Consider the following 25,274-nt stretch of genomic DNA (forward strand, 5'->3'; position numbering starts at 1 on the left):
ATAGAGATTTTTGTATATAAATTTAAGTACTATACAGTACACATTTTATAAGCTATTTTAACTTTCTAAAACTTATATACTTATTTAATATTGTAAGAAATTAATATAACATATTGAAAGAAAAAAAATTGTCTTATGTGTCACACAACTTATAACTAGTCGATTATATTTTTTTTTTTTTTATTGATCGCAAAGAATAACATCGACAACAAAGGCCATTAGTTACAAATAAGCTTATAATTCTAAATAAGTGCTAATAATAGTAATTTTTTTTTATATAAGATTGAAAAGTTTAGTTTGTTTCAGAAACTTAATTAGGTCAAGATTTTTTTTTTGGTTGAGTCCAAGTGCAGCGTCTAGGTTGTAGGATATCTTGTGCTCGGCCCGTTTTTGGTTGAACATTAAACAGTCGGCTATTAGTTGTTTGACTGTTAACAAGGTTCCGCAGGTTTGACATATGGGGGGTTCCTCTCTTGCCATCAGGAAGCCGTGAGTAATTCTGGTGTGACCAGAACGGAGTCTATTGAGAACCATATCTTCTTTACGGTTGAGGTTAGGATTGATCCAACGATGTATGTCTCTTTTTATTTCATTTAATTTTGTGTTTTGTATGTTCCAGATTTTTTGCCATTTATATTTTGTACGTTCATTTATGAACTTAAGTTTTTTTCTAGAGTATTCATTGTTTTAAATAATATGAATTGTTCATTTTCTCAAATTAATTTTGTCATTATTATCCATTGCGTGTGATATTACATTGAATTAATATAACATATATATATATATATATATATATATATATAATGTACTCATTGTAATATATAGTATGCTAGTCTAAATTATTTGAGTTCTTAAAAAATTTTTCCTTGACAACCAAAATTATTTATTGTTTTCAAATATAAAATTTACAATAATAGAATATTAATTAAAAATTTATTTTGCTCTAATAATATTTTTATATTTTAAAATATTTATTATTATTAATTTTAAAACTAATGTAGCTTAAACGTATGTCATCTAATCCTTTAGTGTCACGTGTTTTCAAATCAGAAATCTGATGATTTTATAAGCTACATATTCAAATTCAAGTAAATATATCATCGAAAAAATTGTTAAACAATTTTTTTAATTTTTTTTTTTTAAATATTTTATTGACAAATCCGTTTTACAAAAAATTCCACATGTCGTCTGTCTTTGAACTAAAAGTAAATAACTTATTAAATAGAATCTAATCACTAGTCTGAATATTTATTAATTATTGAAAATATTTGTCGAACATGATACGTACATGATTAAAACACAAGGCTTGTACAATAGTTACTTGTAATAGATATCTATAATACTATAATATATTATAAATAATGTTTTTGTAAAAACCACATCTGTAATGAAAATTCAGCATACAGCTCGTACAGTTTATTTTTAATGATTCATACATCAAGTATAGATTCAACATATTTTCTATGGCTAAAAAGTTCTCATTCTGACTATAAATTATATACTGTACAACGCGCACTCAATGCCCCCCCTCTAAAAAAAAAAAAAAAAAAAAAAACAAAACAAATGTTGATGTTAATTAAACATTATAAATTATGAATACATTGAAACATATTTGAGTAACCAATCATGGTTTATTTTATTTTAAATGTTTTCAATTACATCAATACATAATTTCATACATATTTTTGTTTCATTTAATCCTCTTATATCCTTTTATAAATATTAACTTACAGATATCCTACTAGAATATCGTGGTATCAAAAATTTTAACTTATCTAATTATTTATGAATATGTACTGAAAAATGATATATTTACTAAAATTATACTTAAAAGAAAATTTAATTATTTTATGGACATATTTTATTGAAAAAGAAATGTTTAACCGATGCTCATTTTCAAATTTTAATACATAATATTCAATATTGATATACACTAATATACAGCATTACACACAATTTTTAAGCGAAAATTGGGTGTACTTAAAACCCACATTTTTTTAAACATCACTCTCATAACTTATGCCATTTATGATACCTTAATTTTTATAATAATGTTAATATAAATTTATATTTATATAACAAAAGCCCATCATTACACATATGATTATTGAAAAGGGATTACTATCAGTGAAGTCATTTAGTTTTTAATCCATGATCAGTAGACCATCTGAAAAAAAAACATGAGCTTTTCTAATTTTTAAGTTGAAATTTCGCCATTATATAAAGTATTAATAAGATTATAGGAATTAAAATATATATATTTTTTTTATTATTAAAATAATCGATTCAAGTTTATGACTATTTTAAATCGATTAGAAAAGAAAGAACCAAAAACACCTTTTATATATAATCAATTTTGATTAAAATAACTAACTTTTAAATATTAACAGATTACATTTTTGTTTGAAAATCAAACAATTACACTTTGTTTATACTATTTTATCACAGCTATTATGAGCATTATGTTACTCAAACACTGAGAATTTTGAATCATAGCAATAGTATTCATTGCCATTCTTTTTTGTTTTTGGTTTTTTTTTTTAAGTGTTTTTCTATTGTACTTATTGTAATCTATTTTAGTTATTGCACATATGATTACACAAGTATGGGCTTACAATTGTTTTGATAACCTTGTAGTACACTAATTTAAACAAATACGATCGATTTTGATATACAACATTTAATGCAACATTTTGAAGTACTTACTATTTAGAGCATACAGATATATCAAAATATATAAAATAGAGATAGAAATTACTTTTATCTAAATTGAGTGTTTTCAACAAATATTTAAACGCTAGAATCAACAGACAACAACTATAACAACTTCTGTCGTAGGTTTACTAACCGGATGATGATCTACGCTATTCTTCTGGCGATCTTGTCATGTTTTTCGTACATAGTCGCAGGAGCGCTGTTCCTGGTGATCATCGCGGTGGCGATCAGGCACGACCTGGTGTCAGCCGCAATCGACAGAGAGCTGCAACGTCAACGACAGCGTACGGTTGTAACCGCTGCCGTCGACGACACCGACAACCGCAAATGGACGGACGCTGCCGAAAAGCTGGCCTTCGAGGCCGTGCCGCCCGCGGTAAGGATCCAAATGTTGATCAATCGTCTGCAAAATTACACGACCGATCACCTGGATCCGTCGGACAAACGCCTCCAAAAAATCGGCGTTCGGCTAACCAGAATGATGGTCACGTGTCGCCGGGCTCGAATGGCCTACGAGTGAGTTCAGCGCGGGTGCAGCTTAGAGTGGGTAGAGAGAAATTTAAATGTCTACGATAAATTTACATTTATCTAAATATTTGTCATCATTCTGCGGAATTGGCACGTGTCATTGTTCCGTAATGTTTGTTTTATAGTTTTGAGTCGTCAGAAATGCACGTGTTGTGCGCGTTGTATAATCATCAAACAACGTCAATCGGAACAAATACAGACAACACCGACAATTCAGATATTTCTAAATCAACAATTGTTAAGGAACATTTTGAATCGTCCACAGTAATGACGGTTTCCAATGTTGAACCTTCCACTCAATCTTTGCCTATCGATGTGAAATCCTGGTCGAGATCAATACCTTCTGCTAACCAAACGCAGTCGCGGTTAATATCAACGACTTCGATTTCCGACGTTCCACCGACACAACAGGAATCCCTTGTCGATACATTTAAGGAACTCACGCCGTATCTTATATCACTCGTTTTATGGTTTAAAAATGCCTTGACCTCAGACGCGTATAGGAAAAAAGCTATTAGAGTTTATAAAACGTTATACTCGATACTTCACTCCCAATTTCTAAAACAATGTTTCAAATTCGTTTTCGACAGCTTTGATAATTTTGTTAGGCTCTATACACACATAAACACGGATAATGACATGACCTCAGTCATGATAAGAATACCAGCAACAGAAAACGATTAGCAGTGATTACACTTTTTTGAATCAATAATTAAGTATGTAGTGACTGCAGACCACTATCAAATAAAATATAATATATAAGTCGATAAATTTGTTTTTAATTTAGAAGAATATGTGCAAGAGTAAGAATAAATTCTTACTCTTTTCAATGTTTATCATAGTATATACAGAACTTAAATAATAATAGGACTACAATGCCAAAACTTTTATATACAGCTTGATCGTTTAGAAAAAAAAAAATAATATAATTTACTATTACAACTATACAAATTACAATTTTGGAGTTATATGGTTAACAAGCTGTTTAAGAGTACATCATTATAGTTCACAGATTAAAATATGTATTTATACTCTTTGTTTCATCTATACTAAACTGCTAAAGACAAGATTTTCCTAGTTATATTTTGTCGGAAGTAAAATATTATTACATTATCTTTATCATCTCATAAAAAAGGGTAAAACTCTTTTCATCTAAAAAATTACACTTTGTTTTTTGCTCAAGAATATTATAGGACTTTTCACCCAAATTTGCATTATCAAAAACACTTACTTTAAGTTATTAGTTTTATAAATTTGTTTAATATTAATTTAAACTAAAGAATAAAAAGTAAAATATAAGTTACAGTTGATTTTGAAATAGTAATTCATAAAGCTGTAGAACATATTTGGCTGAATACAAAAATAATTGTATGCTGATTTCACTAAACTCAGTCTTGATGTATAATATTTCAGCATAATTTATTTATACAGAAAAATATATTCAGAAATTAATATATGGATAGGTTTTCCTATTTTTTATTTTTTTTTTTTTAATTTTTTTATTGTTTTTTTTTTCGATAATCTTATAAAAGGTACAGATTGTTTTTACTTTTGACCACCCATAGTTCCAACTAGATCCAATTTATTACCAATTTAAAATCAAAGCATTTTTCTGCTCCAAATGGTGATTGCAAATAAGAAATAAGTAATAAATAATTTAAAAATAATACAATCAGTATAACATCAATACATTCAATATTCCGTTTGGAATCTAAAACCGTATCTAGATGGATTTTATTCAAAATGCACAAAAATAAAAATATGTTTACAATCTTTATTTGCATAAAACCAAACATCTAATTGTAAAGTTTATCAATAATCCCACGAATTCCATTTTATGTGTATATTGTGTACATGCCTACTACATAATAATAATATTATGTATTGACAAAAATTGTATAACGGTATAGGTATATATTATTGTTTTTTTTCTTTTTTATAACGGTTATACACCTTAACCTTATTGACTGGTCAAAGAATAATAAAACTGAAAATTTTTATTACGATAAGCTAATTCATAATTTTTTTATAGTTAGATGATTCTGCTGTATTAGTGTTAAAGTGATATTACTATTTTTTTCTTTTGTCATGTTGCATACATTGTGTTTTTTACATTTTTACTTAATTAATTATTACTACTTGACACAAAAATGCCAACAGAAAAAGTGAAAATTATTTTTATTCCAATTAAAACTAATAAAATAATCTGCCTATTTAATAAATTACTATTTATAATTTTAAAAAATTTAAAGTAATACATTTTACGGGTTAAACATCATGAGTTTAATTTATAAAAAAGCAAATTTAATTTAATAAGTAGGTTGACTAAAAATTTTATTTAGTTGCTATCACAATAATATTTGCCTATACTCGTTGGCCGTAAATAATAATAGTATTTATTTTTTGTAATTTATACACAATAAATTTAACTATGAATCGTATTATCTAGAATTAAAATAATTACGCCATAATATTTATTTAACCTAGATAAATATTGTATTTTTCTGTACTCTATATTCTGTAGTTTGTAGATATATAAATAATTCTTTATACATTTTTGATTGTCTTATTCAAAGCAAGTTTAATGGTGAAGGAGGGAGGTTATATTTGCAGTATGGAAAAATATCTAGAATTTCAAATATTCTTGTTTGCTCTTTCGACCACATATTACACCTTTTCAATTAATATTTATTAAGTAAATACATTTTTTTATGATTTATTTTTTAAATAATAAATAAATATATATAGGTATATGACATATGTATATAATATATACTATATATATATAATGGTTGCATTTTTCCTTAAAAGTAAAAATTATTTAAATAACAACGATTAGTTACTCTTTGGTCCAAAAGTTAAAGGACACTAAATGTATATTATAATTTAAAGGATCAAGGATACGACATTTTAATTTTAAGCTACAATATTGTTGATGAGTTATCTACCCTCTGTATAGATTTCTAGCTTGAAAATAATTTTATTTTGGTAGTATTACGCTGTGCGAAATAAGTAATAATTTTATTGTATATTATACCGTAATATTATTATGAGGGAAATAGATCAATGCCACAACCTTAAGAAACGACGAATTGGACAGTAAAGTAGATGTTAGCGGAATAGCTTAAATTCTGATGAACTGTACGAATAGTTTATCATTATGATACAATTACAGGAATAGGAAGTACCTATCGATCATATTAAATAATATACCCAAATTTATTACCTATATTTGTATTTATTTCATCGTCGGTACTTTAAAAAAAATTGCTGATAGCATATTATAATTATATTATATTATTAATAATGTCTGTACTCCGCGAAAATTATATATTCTCAATGTCTTTAACTTGCATAATAGGCAGCGCGTTTCTGCATCCAGCAGATAACTATATTTTTGTTTTCTTAATTATTTAGATATATACGTAGATATTATAAAATCTACACAACTATAGGTGTAAAACGCTATTCGTACAAGTACAACAATATTAAGGTCTCTCAAAATTAAATAATAAATAAAAACAACATTTTATTGTGATAAAAGTACCACCTTATATTATGTCCTATAATTCCTCGTACCATAAAACTTTCGTAAGTTCATGGTGCAAATAGTAATTTATCGTGTAATACGTTAATTTCGTTCTCAAAACAAGTCCATCAAAATTATTAATCTATTGACGAGGTATACAGTTGTGAAATACATCGAGTATTCGATAATGTCTAAGATCCAAAACAGCACTGACCCATCATCTTCGTCACCATCGTTGTATGTGGGTATAAGTCTGTAACACACGAAAATAAAATAATTTTACCTAAATGTATAGTATGTTGTCAAGATGGTTTTAAGGGATATATTTTTTTTATTTTATAACATTTATGGCTTAATATAATATATCAGTTTATCATATAATTGATCTTAATATCTTAATATAAAAATATATGATATTTACGCAAGTGTATGTTTTTGGAATTATTTTTGAAAGATAGTCATAAACTTAGTTTGACTAATATTTGTATAAATAAAAGTGTGAATAATGATTTAAAAAATGCATGGTTTATGCAGAATTTATATTAATAAATAATACAATAATACAATAATATAATAAGCACAAATGTATTTAAATTTAAAAAAATACTAAGAATTTCGATCCCCTTAAACTGCAAATTTTGTTAAATGTACTTAAAAAAAAATTTTTTTTTTTTGCATAAACGAACTACTGCATTTAACTTTTGATAATTTCAACACAACTAGAGTCTACTGAAAAGTCTGTGTACAATTTTAAATACAAGTTTATTATTATTCGTAAAAGTCCAATTTGAAATTTAATTATTTTTTAAATAATCGATTTATTTTAAAGATATTTTGTAAAACTAAAAAAAAAAGGTAAATAAGTAAATACAACTTTTTGTGCATTAGGTGTCAAGTGAGTCACAGTTATAGAATTGTTAAATTTAAATTCAATAATAAATCATTGTATACGAATAACAATACTGAGCTGAACTTAAAATGTCTATAAAAAATAATTGTCTTTATACAGTTTTAGATTATATGGTTTCAGTATGAACTACTTATAAAGAATCTTGTATTCAATTTTTAAAACATAGATACAAAAAAAAAAAGTTTTTATAAATTTTAAACTACAAAATTGAAAATAGTTTGCAATTTTTTGAGATTTTGTATAATTTACAACTTATATTGTATATTCATTCACAAAAAAAAAAAAAAACACATCATTTTAGAATTTATACATTCATCACCCAATTTAATATCTAAAATTTACTTTTTTTAAATAATGGGTATACCAAAACCAAGTTTATCAAACTTAAGGTAACAAAAAATAAGTACATTAATACCAAACTGCGATAAATCAATGATTAGTATCTTAGTTACTTTTTTAGTTTAATTATTTAATATTACTATAATAACAAGTATATTAATTAATTTATCATAAGTATTTAATATTATGTAAATAGTTAATCAATTATTATATGTATGTTGTAATTTATTCTTTGAGTATAAGGTACATGGTATGGCACTGCCTTTGAGTTTAATGAGTATAATTTCTTGTAACTATCTAAAGCTAGAAATAAAATTAGTGATACCTACTAATTACCTAGGTATATATCTGATAGTTTCATCTAGTTACAAGCAAGTATCATGTTTTATAATAGAAAAATTGTTTAAAGACAAATAATACTAAATCGGCATAAATTAACTAATATTAGCAGATATGTTGTTGGAAATGGAAAAAAAAATATCAGTTCAGTTAAATTATATTAATCACAAACATTTAACCCAGCATCAACACAACTACTAAACCCTTTTTACTTTGCTTTACTTATACATAAGTACATAACATACAAGTATATTTAAACAACGAATTGTATGCTTACTTAGAAGTAAGAATTTAATAGGTATACTGCAGCAATGAAAACGTTTAGATATAGTATTATTATAATTTACATAACATAGCATTAAAAAATAAAATAACCGTGACCGTCTAAATTTATGTTAATACCAAATATTATTACATTTCATAGCGTTTATACATTCAAGTGTCCGTCAGACAGTTAGTACAAGGTACAACATTTTTAACATCGAATCAGACAATGATTTATATAAATACAAATCAATTTAAAATAATTTTATGATGTCTTAGTGAAATTAATATTCGCGCTTGAATTTTTAATACTATAAAAGTATTTGCATACCATTTTTATAAAAATAATTAGTTATTTTTCGTAACTTGTCAGGTTTCGATTCAATGAAAACCATAAACCTAATTACCATACTAATCCGTTTCCTTATTGTATATTACACATTACATATGTATTATAATTATCGTGTACTGCGGTGTATGTGTAATAATAATAATTAAACTAAAATTATTGTAATGGTTAACTGAAAAGTAACATGTACGATTTAATAATATAACATTAAATAATTATATTTATCTGTTAAAAAAATAAAATGTATTAAATACTTCAATTCATATATTATTAAGTTCAGTGTACAGAGGTGTTAATTGCAGTATCTTATGTTAAAAAAAAAAAAAATAGAAAACTTGTTTTGCTAAATAATAGGATTCGAAGAACCTCGTTACTGGGTAGATTACTGTTATGGTTGTATTAAATTTTAATTCAATGGCAGTTTATAAATCATTGATAAACAAAAATTGATTTTGAGAGAAAACGTGCAGTAGGACATCGTCTATTTCTAAGAAAATTTTATAATTAGAAATGTATTGTATGATATAAATATATTATGTAACACTTACGCAGTAGATTTAATTGTTTGACAAAAACATTATATATATTATACAATAATTACTGTTATTAACTTATAGGTCTATGGGTATCGATGTTTCGTGGAATGGTTTTTTTAGGTTTGTAGTGCTATTTATAACCGCTTGAAATTAGTCTAATATTGTTTAAAGATCATCATGTACGGAAAATAATAATATTCATTATTGCAGTTTACACTGTTTAAAGTTATATAAATGTTTCAAATGGTAATTACCACAAACCTATGCCGACTCACATCGGTCTGGAGTAGGTATATAGGTTTCGAAATATATGTAAATCACAACTAGTGATAATATATGAATGAATATCATTCACAATAATTATTACTTATATTATAATACGAGCTATTTTGTTTTTTTTTTTGCAAAAATTTGTTGAACCTATCGTTTTACCGTTTTAAAAATAAAATACTATAATGTTCCCATGAGGACCTAATTGAATACGGGGATATTTTTATCAGTGGCATTTTTTTGATCAGTCTTTGCTAAGAAACATTTTGATTCATTTTGTGAAAAATTAAGTGTTCTGAACAGAGGTTTTCATTTTCCACCAAAGTTACCTTCACCTGTTATCATCATGACCGTTTTCAGCCAAAGGTTGTATTCTGATTCCCGTGAAAAGAAATAATTTTAGATATTTGTTGAAAACTCCTAAACCTAAATACATCAAATTGTAATGATCAAGATTTATGCGTCTCACTTAATACAAAATATATTGATCATAACTATTATCCACGTTTTATCTTACTACTATTATTTACTCAAATAGTTAGTGTATTTCCCAAAATGTAAGTTAGATTCATATGCATATATATACAGCTAGATTTTTATTCGATACACAGCGTATTTAGGTATGAGTATACCATTGTAAGTTTAACATTAGGCAACCAAATTTAATATGGATATATAAATATATGATGAATGATTTAACCGTGTCTTAGAGATAATGTTATAAATCTAATACAGTAATAGAAATTGATAGCTATTTAATTGACAAACGAATACCTTTAAGATGATTGTATAAATGTAAACAAAAATTTTACAATTTTTTTTTTAATTTTTATGTATATATCATTCTTTAAATTGTGAGCTAAGAAAAGTTTTATTTACAACCTATTCATTTTAACAAAAAAACATGCTTTTATGAAATAAAAATTTCATTCATTTTAAATGTTTATACACACAGAAAAAAAATATAAAAATAATTAATATAGTCAATGTTTTTTTAATTAAATAGTCAACGTTTAAATAAGAATTAGAAATTAAAATATTAATATAAAATCTTTAAAATGTTTGTTTTAAGTAAACTTTTTCTTCAAGTTATTTTAGTACGAACATTTTTATAATTCAATATAAAGGAATAAATTCATGGCATGTTGCATTAATAAATAATAATATTTTATTATTTTTAAATGTAATACATTTTAATTAATTATATTAGAATAAAATAAAAATATAATATAACCCTTCCCGAATTTCTAGACTAAAAGTTTATGAAAGCAACTCAAAAATTAAAATTTAAAATTAATGTTTAACTTAAGTATATATAGTATATACCTATTGTACAAAATAAATACAATCATTACGATGTATACAATTTTAATGTATATTAGATACATATCAAACAACCCATATTATGGTGCTTATACCATGTAATTCGAACAGACCCACCTACTACGAAACATCATGTGATATGGACACTATTATTGGCATGCAATTTGAATGCAATTTGAATGCTGTACAGATTCACGTTCGTCCATAATTTTTCATTAAAACGTTGCGAAAGGTTCCGTTTTTCAACACGCGTGATAAACGCCAGTTTAATGAGCGACCAAAATCGTAATATCATAAAAGACTTAACCACACGGAGTAGTGGTTTTAACTCTGAGTGTTATATTGTAACATTGAAGCGGTGTAAAAAAAACATATTTTATAGTAATCGCGTTTAAATTATTCGAAGAAATGCTGACGCTCGATTACGCCACCACACGTATACTTAATAGCCTTTTCTATCACTGTATTTCAGTGAGTCTGTGCTTTTGTTTGTTTTTCCGGTATGCGGAAACAATATAAACGACATAATAATAATATTAAAACGGCGAGGCGGCAATGCGTTAATACAATAATAATAAAAGTCCTGTTTTGAATGGCGTCTCGTTCGGACTGCCGGCGGAAAATCGCAATAATACAAATAGTGCGTACCTACACCTATAATTTAATGGCTACAATTAAAATGCCATTACTACAACGGCGGTTGCAGTAGAGGACCAGTAGGTAGTGTTTTAATCGCGGTTAATACCTCAGATTTAATGCGATATTATTCGAGACGTCCCAGAAAAACAGTGGTTAAGAATAATATGGCAGATAAGTACGTATCTACTAGCGTATTTTTTTTTTCTAAAAATCACCAAAGAACTAAAATAATATACATCAATAGGTTTTAAGGCATTTTTGTTTGATTTCAGAATCACGCAAATGTCCATAACGATTTAATTTCCGAGCTGTTCAATAATGACAAATTGATATTTCAGTTCATTTTTTTATTTTAAACTTTAATCGACTGTTATTATAATTGCCTAAACAAAACCCCTTACTCATGGACACGTATGTGAAACGTCTACTGGCTGGCATATTGGTGAATTCCGGGCGTTGTCTTTCGAATTTTTGACATTAGCGTAATTGGCTAATATTTTATAAGTCTACTGTAGCCTGTACAAACCTACATGAAGTTATCACTGCTCTTTCTCACCGTCAATAATAATCTGAATTCCGGTGATTGATTGTTTTAGAAAATAATTAGTGTGTTCATCATTATATTATAACGGTATTAGGTATGTTTTAATCTAACCTATGTCAGAGTTTACCTATTACATCACATGTTAAATTAAAACACATAATTTAACGTAAACATTTTAATTTAGATTTTTTTTTTAAATAATATAATTTAAATATATTAATATTTATATAAATATACCTATATTTTATCAATTCAAACGATACCACAATTTTAAATCAAAAATAGTTATAAATTTTTTTTTAATGTTGATATACCTTTTGTTTAGAAAAATATTTTTCCTTAAACATAAGTATTCAACAATTGCACTTTCTTTTAACAGCTATAATAAGATGTTTTAAATATAATACAACTACTTGCAGTTCAATTAGGGTTTTAAAAATATTTTTAGTCATTTAAATTTGAAAAACATTATATTTTTACTTTATAAAACTAGATTTGTTTGAATTCTTGATAAACATCAACTTGAGGGGTTTAATCTATATGATACAACTTGCCAAGCTCCTACAGTTATAGTCCTCCCCCTCTAACTACATTATCTTCTGCTCTCTAGTTGGTTTGTTTATTACTACATTGTCAACGTAGTTATTAGCCACTACTGAACTCTTAACTTTTTATTTTCTACTTTCTACTAATCTAAAGTATTTTACACATCGTTATTATTTTTTTCTGAATTTTTAAATTCTTATATTTATAATGTAGGTACCTTAATAATCCATTATAATGCTTCATTGTTCTAGGATTCAGCCCATTTTATATTTAAAACAAAAAATGTGGGTTACTGCACGTATTAAATTGTCAAGTCTTAATACCCAAAGATATAATTTTTATTTAACGAAATTTAAACAAGTAAGTAATCACAATTTCATAAAATTTAAAAATAAATCACTATTATTTTAAATTCATACTAAAAATTTACAACTGCTATTATTTTATGAGATGTATTTTTTTTAAAACAATTTTAAAATTCTGCGTTTTTGTGGTACGAATGAGATATATGACTTAATATTAAAATGTTTAAAACTAATCACCTCTAAAGATTTTCTTAAGTATGTTAACAATACAATTATACAACTCATAGACTGTAGTATTCTGAGGACTTTTCACCGAAAATTTAAAGTAAGTACTTTTAAGTATTTAAATAAAAGCAATAGTAAAACTTAAGGAAAAATGTAAATAATATATTTAAATACCACTTCAAAGTATTTTTTAAGCAATCCCATTTCTTAGCCGTTGTTGATTATTATGTAAATTCAAAATTGTATTAAAAAATCAGTTATAAAATATTACTATATTTATCATTACTACTTCTAGCGCAATTTTAAAACTTGTTTAAATGATATTATATGTCGTTCTGAAAACATATAAAAAAAAATAAGAATGTCTTTTGATGATAAGTATTAAAATATTTTTCATTCCAATTAAGAGTTTTTAGTAGTACCTACTGCCTAGATATAAATTATAATTAAAGTCAGAACAATATTTTCATTATTATTATTATTATTATTATTATTATTATTATTATGATATAAAAGGTAGCTACGTCAATGCTAGGTAGACAATTTGGCGTTACTGCGTTATAAAAACTATATAAACCATTCTCACAATATAATATGATCTTGTAAATTACAATACATTGATCTACTGCTAGATTGTTTTTCTCTACATTTATTTTATTCTTATTATATTAAGTTTGTTTGAAGCATTTAATACTCGTTTCAGTTTATTTTTTATTTTATTTTTTTTTTATTTATATTGACTTTTTATTAAAAAAAAAAAAAAATTAACAGTATTATATTTGATATAGTGGAATTTACTCTATTTTAAATAAGTAGTACTTTAAATACACATTGTCTATAGTATTGTATTAAATTAAAGCCTGAACAATAATAATTTAATAAGATAATAAGTTAAAAATTAAGTTGATTTAAACTTATTAATTTAACTAACTTATTTAAAATTCTATAAAATTAAATTAAACTTCATTAATTAATAATTTTTCTTTAAGTTGATTTAAAATAAAGACATAATAATCATTTATTTAAATATTCCCAATTGAGTACATTTTTAGTAATCATATTATCTATATAAATATTTTTGTTTATTGCTATTTATAATGATATGTAGAATAAAAAAACTATATAACTATCTAAATAAATATATTATGATTACGAGTCTACCCGCTTACGAATCATATACATAATACTCATAAACACCTATGTACTTTTACGATATCTGTAACCCTACACACATAAATACTATAATATAATAAATTTAACTCACAATAATTATTTATTAGATTTATCAGAAATTATAATATTTTCACAAGTAGATTAAATAGGAATAGTTGTGATTGATGTAAAAATGACAATTTATTATATATGTACACTATATATATTATGCAGGCACTAACCACAGGGACATCTGACACGTGCAACATAATTAAACGATTTCAAGAATAGAGTGAAAATTAACTATTGTGTTGTAACTATAGAAAGACACAAGACACGCAGACGTCATAGTGACAGATTAGGGACTATATCATATGCATTGTGCATCAGGCCAAAAACAGGAAGGACCATTATAAACGCGAAATCACAAAATTTGAACATTTTTTTAGTAATATCATCTTTAGAATATTCTAATTTAAATTCATAACTAATCAATGATTTTTGATATTTGCACTCAACGATGCAATTATCACGAATTGTGTTTATGACTTCTTTAATTTATAAGAAAATTACATGTATAAATATTACACAAATCTATTATAATATAATATTAAAATAGTATATCATAAATTAAAATATCATAAGTTTTATTTATTAATTTCTCATTCATTAGATTGTTACAGACTTGCAGTATTATTTAACTAATAGTGTATTTAATATTTTTTTACTAAGATTGGTTAATATATAACATAACATTTTTATTTTAAAATTATATGTTTTAATTTAGACTTATTTATATTTTTCATACTTACTTTATAATTATATGAGTTATTTATTTTGTTTATTCAAAGTTTTAAATGATAAACAATACATTAAATACCAACATTACACTCTAATTTAAATTTAAATCCTTAGGCCTAAAATATAAATAAATTCCTATAAATTCTACATATTTTAAAATATATTATTAATTTTCCAATCCTTAGTTATCTGAAAAAAAAAATGCTTAAGGAAAATATTACATATACATTACAAATTTAAAAACGATGAATACTTCATAACCGTACGACGAAATCTTAGTTTCGTAAAACAATTATTAATTTATAAACTGAGCTAAAATCAACTTTGTTATAATCAAGATCTAATTAAAAATAAATATAATTTATTATTCTTTACTGTTCATAACAAACGACAAAATATATCAAGTTGTACCTAATGCTGTTTTTAAGAATATATAATACATGAAGTAATATTGAAGATAAATATAAGAGTATATCTTTCATCTTTACAAATCATATGTTGTCTTTCAGCAACTATTATCAATACAATTTATTGTTTTATTTATTTTCAAAATAAATATCCCTCACAGTATTTTTTGGTAAATTTTATCTGATTCATTTTTTATTTTTATTTTTCACCAACACTTACTTGCATGTTTCTTATAGTCACAACAAATATTTATTTATTATTATTATTTTTTTTTTTTTTAAATAGGTAAGTAGTAGGTATAATTTATCATACATATTATAATATTACGAATAATTAATGGTAATGTTTTACAAAATTATCTGCAGCTTTCAACCTGTCTATTGATACCTACTCTTACTTTGACATTTACATTGTTGAGTGAACACACACTAAACTTATCCATTGATGTTTGTTATTTATATTGAATATTTATACGATTTAGATTTCTAATGCGGTAATATAGATAATATTACCACTATGAAGGCGACCCTGTGGGCTACAAATCTACGACTCAATTATTATAATAGGTATTGTTATCATTATTAATTAAAACTAAGTATCACGATACAATTGGCAGTTAAATACTCACATTTGAAAGATCAAAGGCACCAATAGTTGAATGGTAGTTCGTCGGAAACATCTGTAATATATAATAGTCTACTTCAATATATGGTGTGTATCTAGTGCGCGCATGCGATTATATCGGTACTGATGCAATGGACCATATTGAGCGGGTTATAAGGGATAGATTACAACAAAAGTTTATTACTTGCATCAAAATAAAGATATATAATTTGCACCACCGTAGTTAGCCCCAAAAATAGTGATTATAATTCGCATCAAAGTAAAGGTATGTAATTTGCACCATTGTAGGTAGTCAAAAATAGCGCTTGCAATTTGTACCAAAAGGAGAGTACCTAACTGTACATTTAACTATTTTATCGGTCCCCTGGAGACTCGTGAACTCGAATGATAATGATATTCTTTGGCATTATTAACTGCTCGTCGCCTTATCCGTGGTAATCATTCTAAAACTTGACGTCCGATCTTTTGCAATTGTATTATAACACAGTATTACATTTATAATTTTTTTACAAAAATAATGCGTTTATTTTATTATTATTTATTATAATATTATAAATAGTTTTCACGTTTATTGTATTTTATGTTAATTTTATTATTAGGCAGCTTTAGAGTGAATACTGGCGTACCGTAGAATGGTATGAATATAATTAGTGAAATGCTACTAAGAATCTAAAATATAATATTATGTGTTGTTAATTTTTGATATTTAAACATGTACGAAAAAAAAAAAAATTACATTTTTAATTTTCAATACCTATAGCAGAGACAGTGTAAATTACAAATGCATTTCAAAAATATTAGTGCTAATTATACGTTATGCACAGTACTTATATATTTAGGGTCAATTTTGGTGCAAACTTACTATAGCCACTGTAATAGAGATCGATAATATGTAATTCACTTTAATGTAGCACATAGCTAATACTGAATATTCTGTCATCATTTTAAAGTTGAAAATAAAACAAATACTTACCGTATTAATCAAAAGTTCAATAATTATTAGAAGTATGGAAATATGTACAAATAATAATTTATAAATCAAATTATTGAATGTGTGTTTATAAAAAATGTATTCGAAAACATAAAAATAGCTAGGAAAAATACAATTTACAAATCGTATAGGATTAGTGACTTGATGCAAAAACGGTAATTGGATAAACTATAATTGATAATTTTTTTTTTTTTTTTTGCCTAATCCATTATTTGGAGTGTTGAAATTGACAAAACAAAAAAAAAAAACAGAGAACAATAGATTATAACAAATAAATATACATACAGCGGATAGCAGGGTCGCGAGAATCTATAATTAATTATAATATATAAGGTATAGTTTAAAATACAGTAAAAATACCCACAAAATAACAATATGGAATTTAACCAACGTAATTTCAACAAGCCAACGTGCAAAATACATTAGAATGATACTCCAAACAGTTCTAACAGCCAATGAGTATAGGCTAAAAAAATTAAAAAATGGTATGTTTCTTATTATCATTAAACAACAATACCGGTAAAATTTCGCTAATCGAATTGATTAATATAATTTTCTAAGGTTTAAAATATAACACAGGATTTCACTTATCTGTTTTATATCTTATTTTTATAGAAACTGGTCAATATTACTCAAGCTCGGATTAGAGGGTGTAGGAAGAAACTATCCCGTAGGGACAACTTTTTTCACGCATTTGCTTGAAGAATTTAAAAAATTTAATAAAAAAGGTTTTTATCATAAAATCAAACGATAAACTTGTTATAAATTTATAAAATAAAAAAATTTAAACTTAATATATTTTAGTGAAATTTAGAATTTTAAATAAAGGTTTTTTTTTTAAATTGTATATTTATCATGATGAATTTTCTATTATTATTGATATTTAAATTTAAATAATATACTAATTATGTATTATAGTTTGATTAATTATTGTTTGTTTTTTTTTAAAAAGTATGTACAACTATAATTATATAACCTTAAAAATTAGTTAGTACCTAATAATTAAACATATCTTTAAAGTAAATTAAGGATTGAACTATAAAATTTGACATAAGTTTACTAAAAGTTATGTATTTTGGGGTCCAGTACTTCAGTGTACTTTCATATTTTATTAAAATTAATTTGGACTTGGTGATACTGATAAAGTAATAAATACGACAATAAACCCCTTTACTAAATATTATTACACAAAACAATGTATAATAAATATATATAAATGGAAAAAATTACTAGTTAAAAAAAATAAATAAATAAAATAAAAAAGTGAGAATTAGTCACTTTTTCTTTTTTTAATATCACTATAGTCAATTATACCTATAATAATGATGAAATTAATTTTTTATTAAAACGTATACCTAATATTATATACATTAGCAGCGTATTGTTTTCAATATTCTTAAAAATGTATAAATTACATTAAAAAAAAAAGAAAACCTTTAGATATTAACATAATAATACAAAATTATGACTACTTATACCCATATTTTATGAATAAACAATAAATATGACGTAGGAGATTGAATGAAATTTTAAGAGATATAATACTCGTGTACATTAACTTAATGCGCTGAACAGCGAAATAAATAATTTACTGCGCTATTATAATAATATATATTATATATATGTGCGTAAGAATAAATGTTAGACAAAAAAATCGGATACCTCCAAGTACTTTATCAAATATCGACAAAGTAAACTCGATCTTATGTTATGTCGTATGTACATTATTATTATAATATCACATCAATTGGGAGATGGTGCAGGATATAAATATACACTAATATTATTATTACGGAATGTATGAGCTGAAGGTCAAGTTTAGACTAACGGCACGCAAAGCATGATATACTTTTATTAGCTTTTATTTTGTTTTAAAAACATGTATGGATGTTACGTTAGCTAAAACAAATAACAATAAATCCAAATAAAAAAGTATGATATCTTTATACAGTAGTAAAATATAATATGTTATACTGCTCTATGCATAATTCAATAATAATAAGATACGATTTTGAATGTATGTAACTAAATTTATTATACACACGATTTGCCATTACAAAATTACCAGAGTTCTGTATCCGACGGGTAGTAATAGTACACACGATTTACTGACTGTCTGACGAAAGAGTATATTTCATACAACTAAATATTATATAATATTATAGTACTTGACGTAATACTTTATAATATGCATAGACATAATATTTATTATATTATTATATTTTTTTATGTCTGTTAGCATATTTTTTTTTTTTTACCAATTAACTCTGCGAAATGTATATTGTGTATTCATTATTAATTCATTAAAATAAACCTTTTAGAATTAGCGCTGATATAAGGTTTGAAAGAAGTATTAAAAAACATAAAAACGAGTATAACATAGAAGTGGAAAAATTGTAATTTATGTGAAATAATTATTAATAAAAATAATATAATAAATAAGAAACATAAATGCAATTTATTATAAAACAAATCATTAATCACATATCCGCCTATAAACTAAAAAAAAAAACATTAATGCCAAGTATATATTATATCCCAGCTAAAAATATTTCATGAAATGAAAGTTAGAACATACATTTTATTTGTTAATGATATTATTTGAGTAGAGCTTTACAAAAGAAAATATTAGGAATTATAACAATAATTGCTGTAATTTTAGAACGTTATGTCCAAAAAAATATATATTTTACTGATGTGTGTTTATTGTTTAAATTTATAAAAATAAATTATTGAAAATAATAATTCAAAAAAATTAATAATGATAAAAAACAAAATATTTATAAACATAAAATTGTATATATTCTACTTTCCCCAATTCCTCATTAAATCAGTCATTCCTAGTTGAAAAATTTGTAAATGTTATTTGTCCTTGAAAATTAGCATACTTTGCTTAAAAATTTAAGCCGTTGGTGTAAATTTGGGAATTAAGAGGTTCCGCCTTCTTGAAAACAAATTAAAAAATTATTGTGATATTTTCCTTTGTGAATCTTGATTAAAAATATAACTATTTTAACAAAAAAAAAAGTTTTCAATATTCTAATATCTGCTTAAGTGAAATTCAGTACATAATAAGTTTGAATTCAATAATAAATCATTGTATAGGTATGAAAAAATGTATAATCCTTACATTTCGGCTAAACTCACTCACTGTTTTATTTTATTTTTTAGTAACCAGCATTCTGCTCCATGTATCATAACTAGCCTTACAGATATTTTATTGGATCTGTCTTATTACCTGACGTCTCTCTTCACTCTTATCAATTCACACGTAATTACATACCTTACTCCATGAATTTATTGATAATATCTTCCAAAACCATATATCATTACCTCTGATTTACTCACATCAACCTTTATTTCATTTCCTTCAAGCGTTACTTTTTATTCTTATTCAAGTCAATTATTTATTTTCTCCTATTAACACAAACTAATTTTCAAACATCATGCACCATGGCATCTCACTCAATAGAAAAATAAATAAAATATTTCAATTATTTACTGATAGACGATTGTCATTCAGAATAACTGTTGTGATTAGTTACCAGTAAACGTCTACAGATATAGTTTCATAATGAACTTCAGTTTTTTTTTTTTTTAATGATTTCAGCTAAAATATGTTTATTGCCTAGCAATCAAACATTTCACTTTAAGTTAAAATATTTTTTTTTATTAACTGCATTACACATTTAATATAAACTATTTTTCATTTCAAATCATACTAATATATTTGTTATAACACAATTTAAGTGTTTTTATACTATTATGTATATATACATAGATAAATATTATACTTTTACTAAATTGTATGGTTAACATTTTTTTTTTTTTTTTTTTTTTTTTTTATAATAAAAGATATTTACAACCTATTTACATAATAAAACAATAAGTAAATTAGATAAATTTAATACTAGACGTAGCGACGTGAGGAAATGAAGCATCCAGTGATACTACTTCCAATTAATGAACTTGAAGGGAGGTAAATTGTTATGTATTAAGTAGGTACTAGATGGTTAACATTACTAAATTATATTGTTAAAGGGATGTTTACATTAATTATAGTTACTGTAACAACTCAATATTTTTTTATTAACAATTTATTTAGTTTAATTTGAAATACTATTTTATATTGTTGCAGTGGCTATAATTGTTTAACAAATTAATCAGTACTCTCAACTAAACACATCATTTTACCACTAAACAAATTGTTATGCCAACTAAATATTATCCAATTATGATAAAAACTATATAATCGTATTAATTTGTTTCCATTTATTGCAATATTAAACACAGCTAACAAATAATAATTAATAGTGTAATATTAACATTTAGATTTTAAACTTGATGACGGTTCAAGTATCTTAAATGTATAGATTAGGTATAAGGTTAAACTAATTGTATTTACTAGTTATTAATAATTAGACGTTTCTTCGTGGAAATATAAACGAACAATTATCAAAACGCCTAAAATATTATTTATAGCAGAAACAAAATTAAAAATTGGACCAAAATCAATTAACAGTCAAACGAAATATCTTGAATGGTGTAATACACTTTGATGTTTAATAATCAAGATTTTTAATACAAAGATAAGTTGGACATTTTTATGAAGTGTCCAAAGTCATCTGTGTGGGTTACTCAACTTTATATTTCGTTAATATATTTTATACGCGTGCGATGTTATAATAAAACCGATTGAATAAAAAACATTTGTAGAAATTTTATTCAACACGGGTCTTAATCTGATCGGAATAAATATTATTCTGGTATGGCAGAGTCACTATTAAATTAGATTTTAGTCCTATACTGGTTCGGGTTTAATCGGGAATTAATGGCTTAGTTGGTTCTGAACCATTTAAAGTCCCCTTTACGGTATTTCAAAATCGATTCCTGTGTCAAAAAAAAAAAAAAAAAAAAAATTAAAAATAAATCTACATCCGAATTGACTGACAAGCAATATTTTATTATTTCAGAGATAGAATTGATTCCCAGATTAATTTAAAAAGTGAACATAATTAATTATCGCTAGGAATTGTTGGAAATAATATTGAAATGTTCTCTTACTCCCTCACTCCTCGTTTACTATCACTCTTTCTATCTGTAAATTGGATCCATAATAGTATTAAGTACCCAAAAATTAATAACAATAAAAAATAGGATCTGTACAAGGTGAATTAACTTATAAATATATCATCATAAACGAATAAAAAAATCTTTTTTTAAATCATTACTGAAGAGCTTAGACAAAAACTTAATTTTTAATGATCCTATAAAAAACAATTAAACATGATAAAATACATTTTTAATAAACATTCCAATTTTCAATATTTGATTTTGACTATTGTAACTTAAAATGTTGTTTCTTTTCTATCTTGGTTCCGTAAATAATTTATTTTGAAAACTCCTGCCAATATTTAATCTACTAAAGGAAATTAGCAGTTAGTCTTTTAAGGTAAAAAATGTGAATTTTGTATCATAAAAATTTGTGCATAGTAAAACTTCAAATTTAAGTAGTTTCAATTATAAACAAAAAAAGTAGATAAATATTCATAAAGAATATCCATACACGGATTATCGGGAAGAAAAAAATAATAAATCATTATCAATGAAAATTTTAATTGAACTATTTTATTTAAAATTAATTAATTCAATTTTTAAATAAAAATAAATTTATGGTGAAGTATTTATTTTGATTGATTTACTATCATAAAATATATAAAAATTGTTTACTTAAACAAGTTATAGATGTTTAAATGTTAGAATTCCTTATTGATTATCAGATGTATTCATTTTATTTATAAAAAAATTGTATTTATCTGCTTATATAAGTATTTATAATATTATAAATTTTAATTATTGAAAACACTTGGTAGCTATATAGGTACCCGACTAACACATATTGTATTATATAACATATATTATATGAAAAAAATATATATAAATTAAAATACAATAATACGTTCAACAGGGTAAGCTATAGCAGTATAGCCCCTTAGTCTTTTTCCCCCATACGAAATCGCTGTTGAATATTATTTGATTGAACAAAGAACCACAGCGTAATATCGTATTATATTATATATTATTACTTTGAAGTAACTGGATACCGGCAGATTGTACATGGTCAGCAACATGAACGCTCCGGAGACAATCATCACGGCTTCGAACTTGTACTTGACTTCGGCCATGGAGACGATGCTTAATACCCGTCCAATTACAATAATAATTATTAATTATAATAGCATAACTGAAACAAAATCACGTTTTTGGCACATTTAATTTACGACGACGAACTGTCAAAATGAAATAACATCGTCACGTTTCTGTGCAAAGGTTTACGCGGTCGTCGACAGGGTTAGGTACCTGTACGATCGTAAATATTGTATATTACTCGAACGAACGCAACTCCAAAAGAAGCGGCAGCACAGGAATCTCCACGGTGAAACTAGGATACGGACACACTAAAGTACACGTAAGCAAAGTCCGTCGTAGGTTTGCGTAATGTGTAGCTTTTGAACTATGTCGTTAGGTTCTAACCGCGTTTTCGTCGTCAACATTATAATTGGTAATAATACATAATTATATACATAACATTATAATATAGTATACGCGTATAGGTACGAACGTCGTCAGACAAGTGTGATACGGTCTGTATATAATATTATTGTTGTTACAAACTATCTATATCATTATAATATGATCTACTTATGCGCGGTGTGTAGAAACATATGTCGCGTACCATAATTTACTTTTTTCGTATTTATTGTTTTACGCGTATTTTTGTGATATTTTTGTTTTATCGACCCACTTTGCGCACGAAACAACACTCGTTGGTGTATTAAAACGTTTGGGAAAATAAACAGCCATGGAATCAAAAAGTCGAGTCATACCTACGCACGACGTTCGTTTTTTCTATGTATAATGGAAACGACGACAGACGATTGTTTTATATCTGTGATATATACACGATTGCTAACGTACCCTTTTTGCCTTTTCCCTATACAACACGACGATCGTGATCGTTTGTATGTCTTTTTATTTTTCACGTGACATTGCCCGGATCGTATTTTTACCGTATCTTTGGGTGCAATAACCATAAGTAACTCAAGGTTTTATTCAAAAAAAAATATTTTCCCTCTGGCCAAAACTTCTTGTTATAAGACTTATTCAATTGATCATTTTTAGTGTTTGTACTTTTTTTTTTACTCATAAAGTAAAAAAACTAAAAATATTATTGAACATAGAATGTGTATATTATTTTATGTTTCAGATCTATGTGGTAAATTTTGTATCTACAAATATAAAACATTTTTTAATACTATAAAATCGATATATATATTTAATTACCGTAAAATATAAAGTATAACCTATACACTAACTTTTCATTAGCGTTTGTTAACAATCAATTATAAAATTATATAACAAACGTACAACACGAGTGTTATATTTAATATTTTTGTAAAAATTACCCAATTATAATTATTATGGATAACAATGATTTTAAAATCTTCAACCATTACTAAACAATTTTTAGAACTACAAATAACACAACGAGCTTCCGTAGAACACACAACAGTCAGTCTTAATATATAACTACATCTTCCAATAACTGGTGGTTATGGTTTTGAAAGAAACTCAAATCCAGTCTACCTAACTCATTATAATTAATTCTATATTTTCTTCGACATCACAATTAGATGACGTAGGTTAAAAAAAAAAAACACATTCACAATTATTGTTCAGGCAATTGGCTAAAAACTATGTATTTTATCAACCAACAACCATTTTCAATAATGCTTCGCCCAGTTTCGTATATACCTAATTGCAATTAATTTTTAATCAAAAAACATTCCAGAACTAGCTGAATCCGAAATTGACCCTGGTAGCCGATGTCTGATATTTAATGGACTATGACTTTGTACCGTATAATACTATAATAA

At 25.2% G+C, this 25,274-nt stretch overlaps 3 protein-coding genes across 4 annotated transcripts; 1 reads left to right on the plus strand and 2 right to left on the minus strand.

Moving 5' to 3' along the window:
* Positions 1-223: 223 nt before the first annotated feature.
* On the minus strand, positions 224-1,183 carry LOC112596637. The gene is made up of 2 exons (XM_025342398.1): positions 1,170-1,183; positions 224-670 (listed from the first exon to the last, which is right to left on the minus strand). The coding sequence occupies exons 1-2, from the start codon at positions 1,181-1,183 to the stop codon at positions 274-276; spliced, it is 411 nt and encodes a 136-aa protein (XP_025198183.1). The 3' UTR covers positions 224-273.
* Positions 1,184-2,806: 1,623 nt separating this feature from the next.
* On the plus strand, positions 2,807-3,927 carry LOC112596612. The gene is made up of 2 exons (XM_025342379.1): positions 2,807-3,231; positions 3,369-3,927. The coding sequence occupies exons 1-2, from the start codon at positions 2,852-2,854 to the stop codon at positions 3,925-3,927; spliced, it is 939 nt and encodes a 312-aa protein (XP_025198164.1). The 5' UTR covers positions 2,807-2,851.
* A 2,824-nt stretch (positions 3,928-6,751) lies between these two features.
* Positions 6,752-23,950, minus strand: LOC112596582. 2 transcript variants are annotated; one of them, XM_025342342.1, is made up of 4 exons: positions 23,698-23,950; positions 23,424-23,581; positions 16,351-16,418; positions 6,752-7,025 (listed from the first exon to the last, which is right to left on the minus strand). In XM_025342342.1, the coding sequence occupies exons 2-4, from the start codon at positions 23,520-23,522 to the stop codon at positions 6,887-6,889; spliced, it is 306 nt and encodes a 101-aa protein (XP_025198127.1). In that variant the 5' UTR covers positions 23,523-23,581; positions 23,698-23,950; the 3' UTR covers positions 6,752-6,886. The 2 variants fall into 2 exon arrangements, with proteins under 2 accessions (XP_025198127.1, XP_025198128.1); XM_025342343.1 differs by having other exon boundaries at positions 6,987-7,025; positions 16,351-16,401; positions 23,424-23,950.
* Between the last annotated feature and the right edge of the window lie 1,324 nt (positions 23,951-25,274).

Source organism: Melanaphis sacchari, unplaced genomic scaffold (genome assembly GCF_002803265.2).
Source record: "Melanaphis sacchari strain LSU unplaced genomic scaffold, SCAv2.0 Contig32_pilon_pilon, whole genome shotgun sequence".
NCBI lineage: Eukaryota > Metazoa > Arthropoda > Insecta > Hemiptera > Aphididae > Melanaphis > Melanaphis sacchari.

Coding starts and splice junctions, on each gene's coding strand:
- LOC112596612 (XM_025342379.1), top strand. CDS start 2,852: ATGATGATCTACGCTATTCTTCTGGCGATCTTGTCATGTTTTTCGTAC. Junction 3,232..3,368: donor CGGGCTCGAATGGCCTACGA/GTGAGTTCAGCG, acceptor TTTGTTTTATAG/TTTTGAGTCGTCAGAAATGC.
- LOC112596582 (XM_025342342.1), bottom strand. CDS start 23,522: ATGGCCGAAGTCAAGTACAAGTTCGAAGCCGTGATGATTGTCTCCGGA. Junction 16,419..23,423: donor CGGTATCCAGTTACTTCAAA/GTAATAATATAT, acceptor ATATTGAAGTAG/ACTATTATATATTACAGATG. Junction 7,026..16,350: donor GTGCCTTTGATCTTTCAAAT/GTGAGTATTTAA, acceptor CGTGTGTTACAG/ACTTATACCCACATACAACG.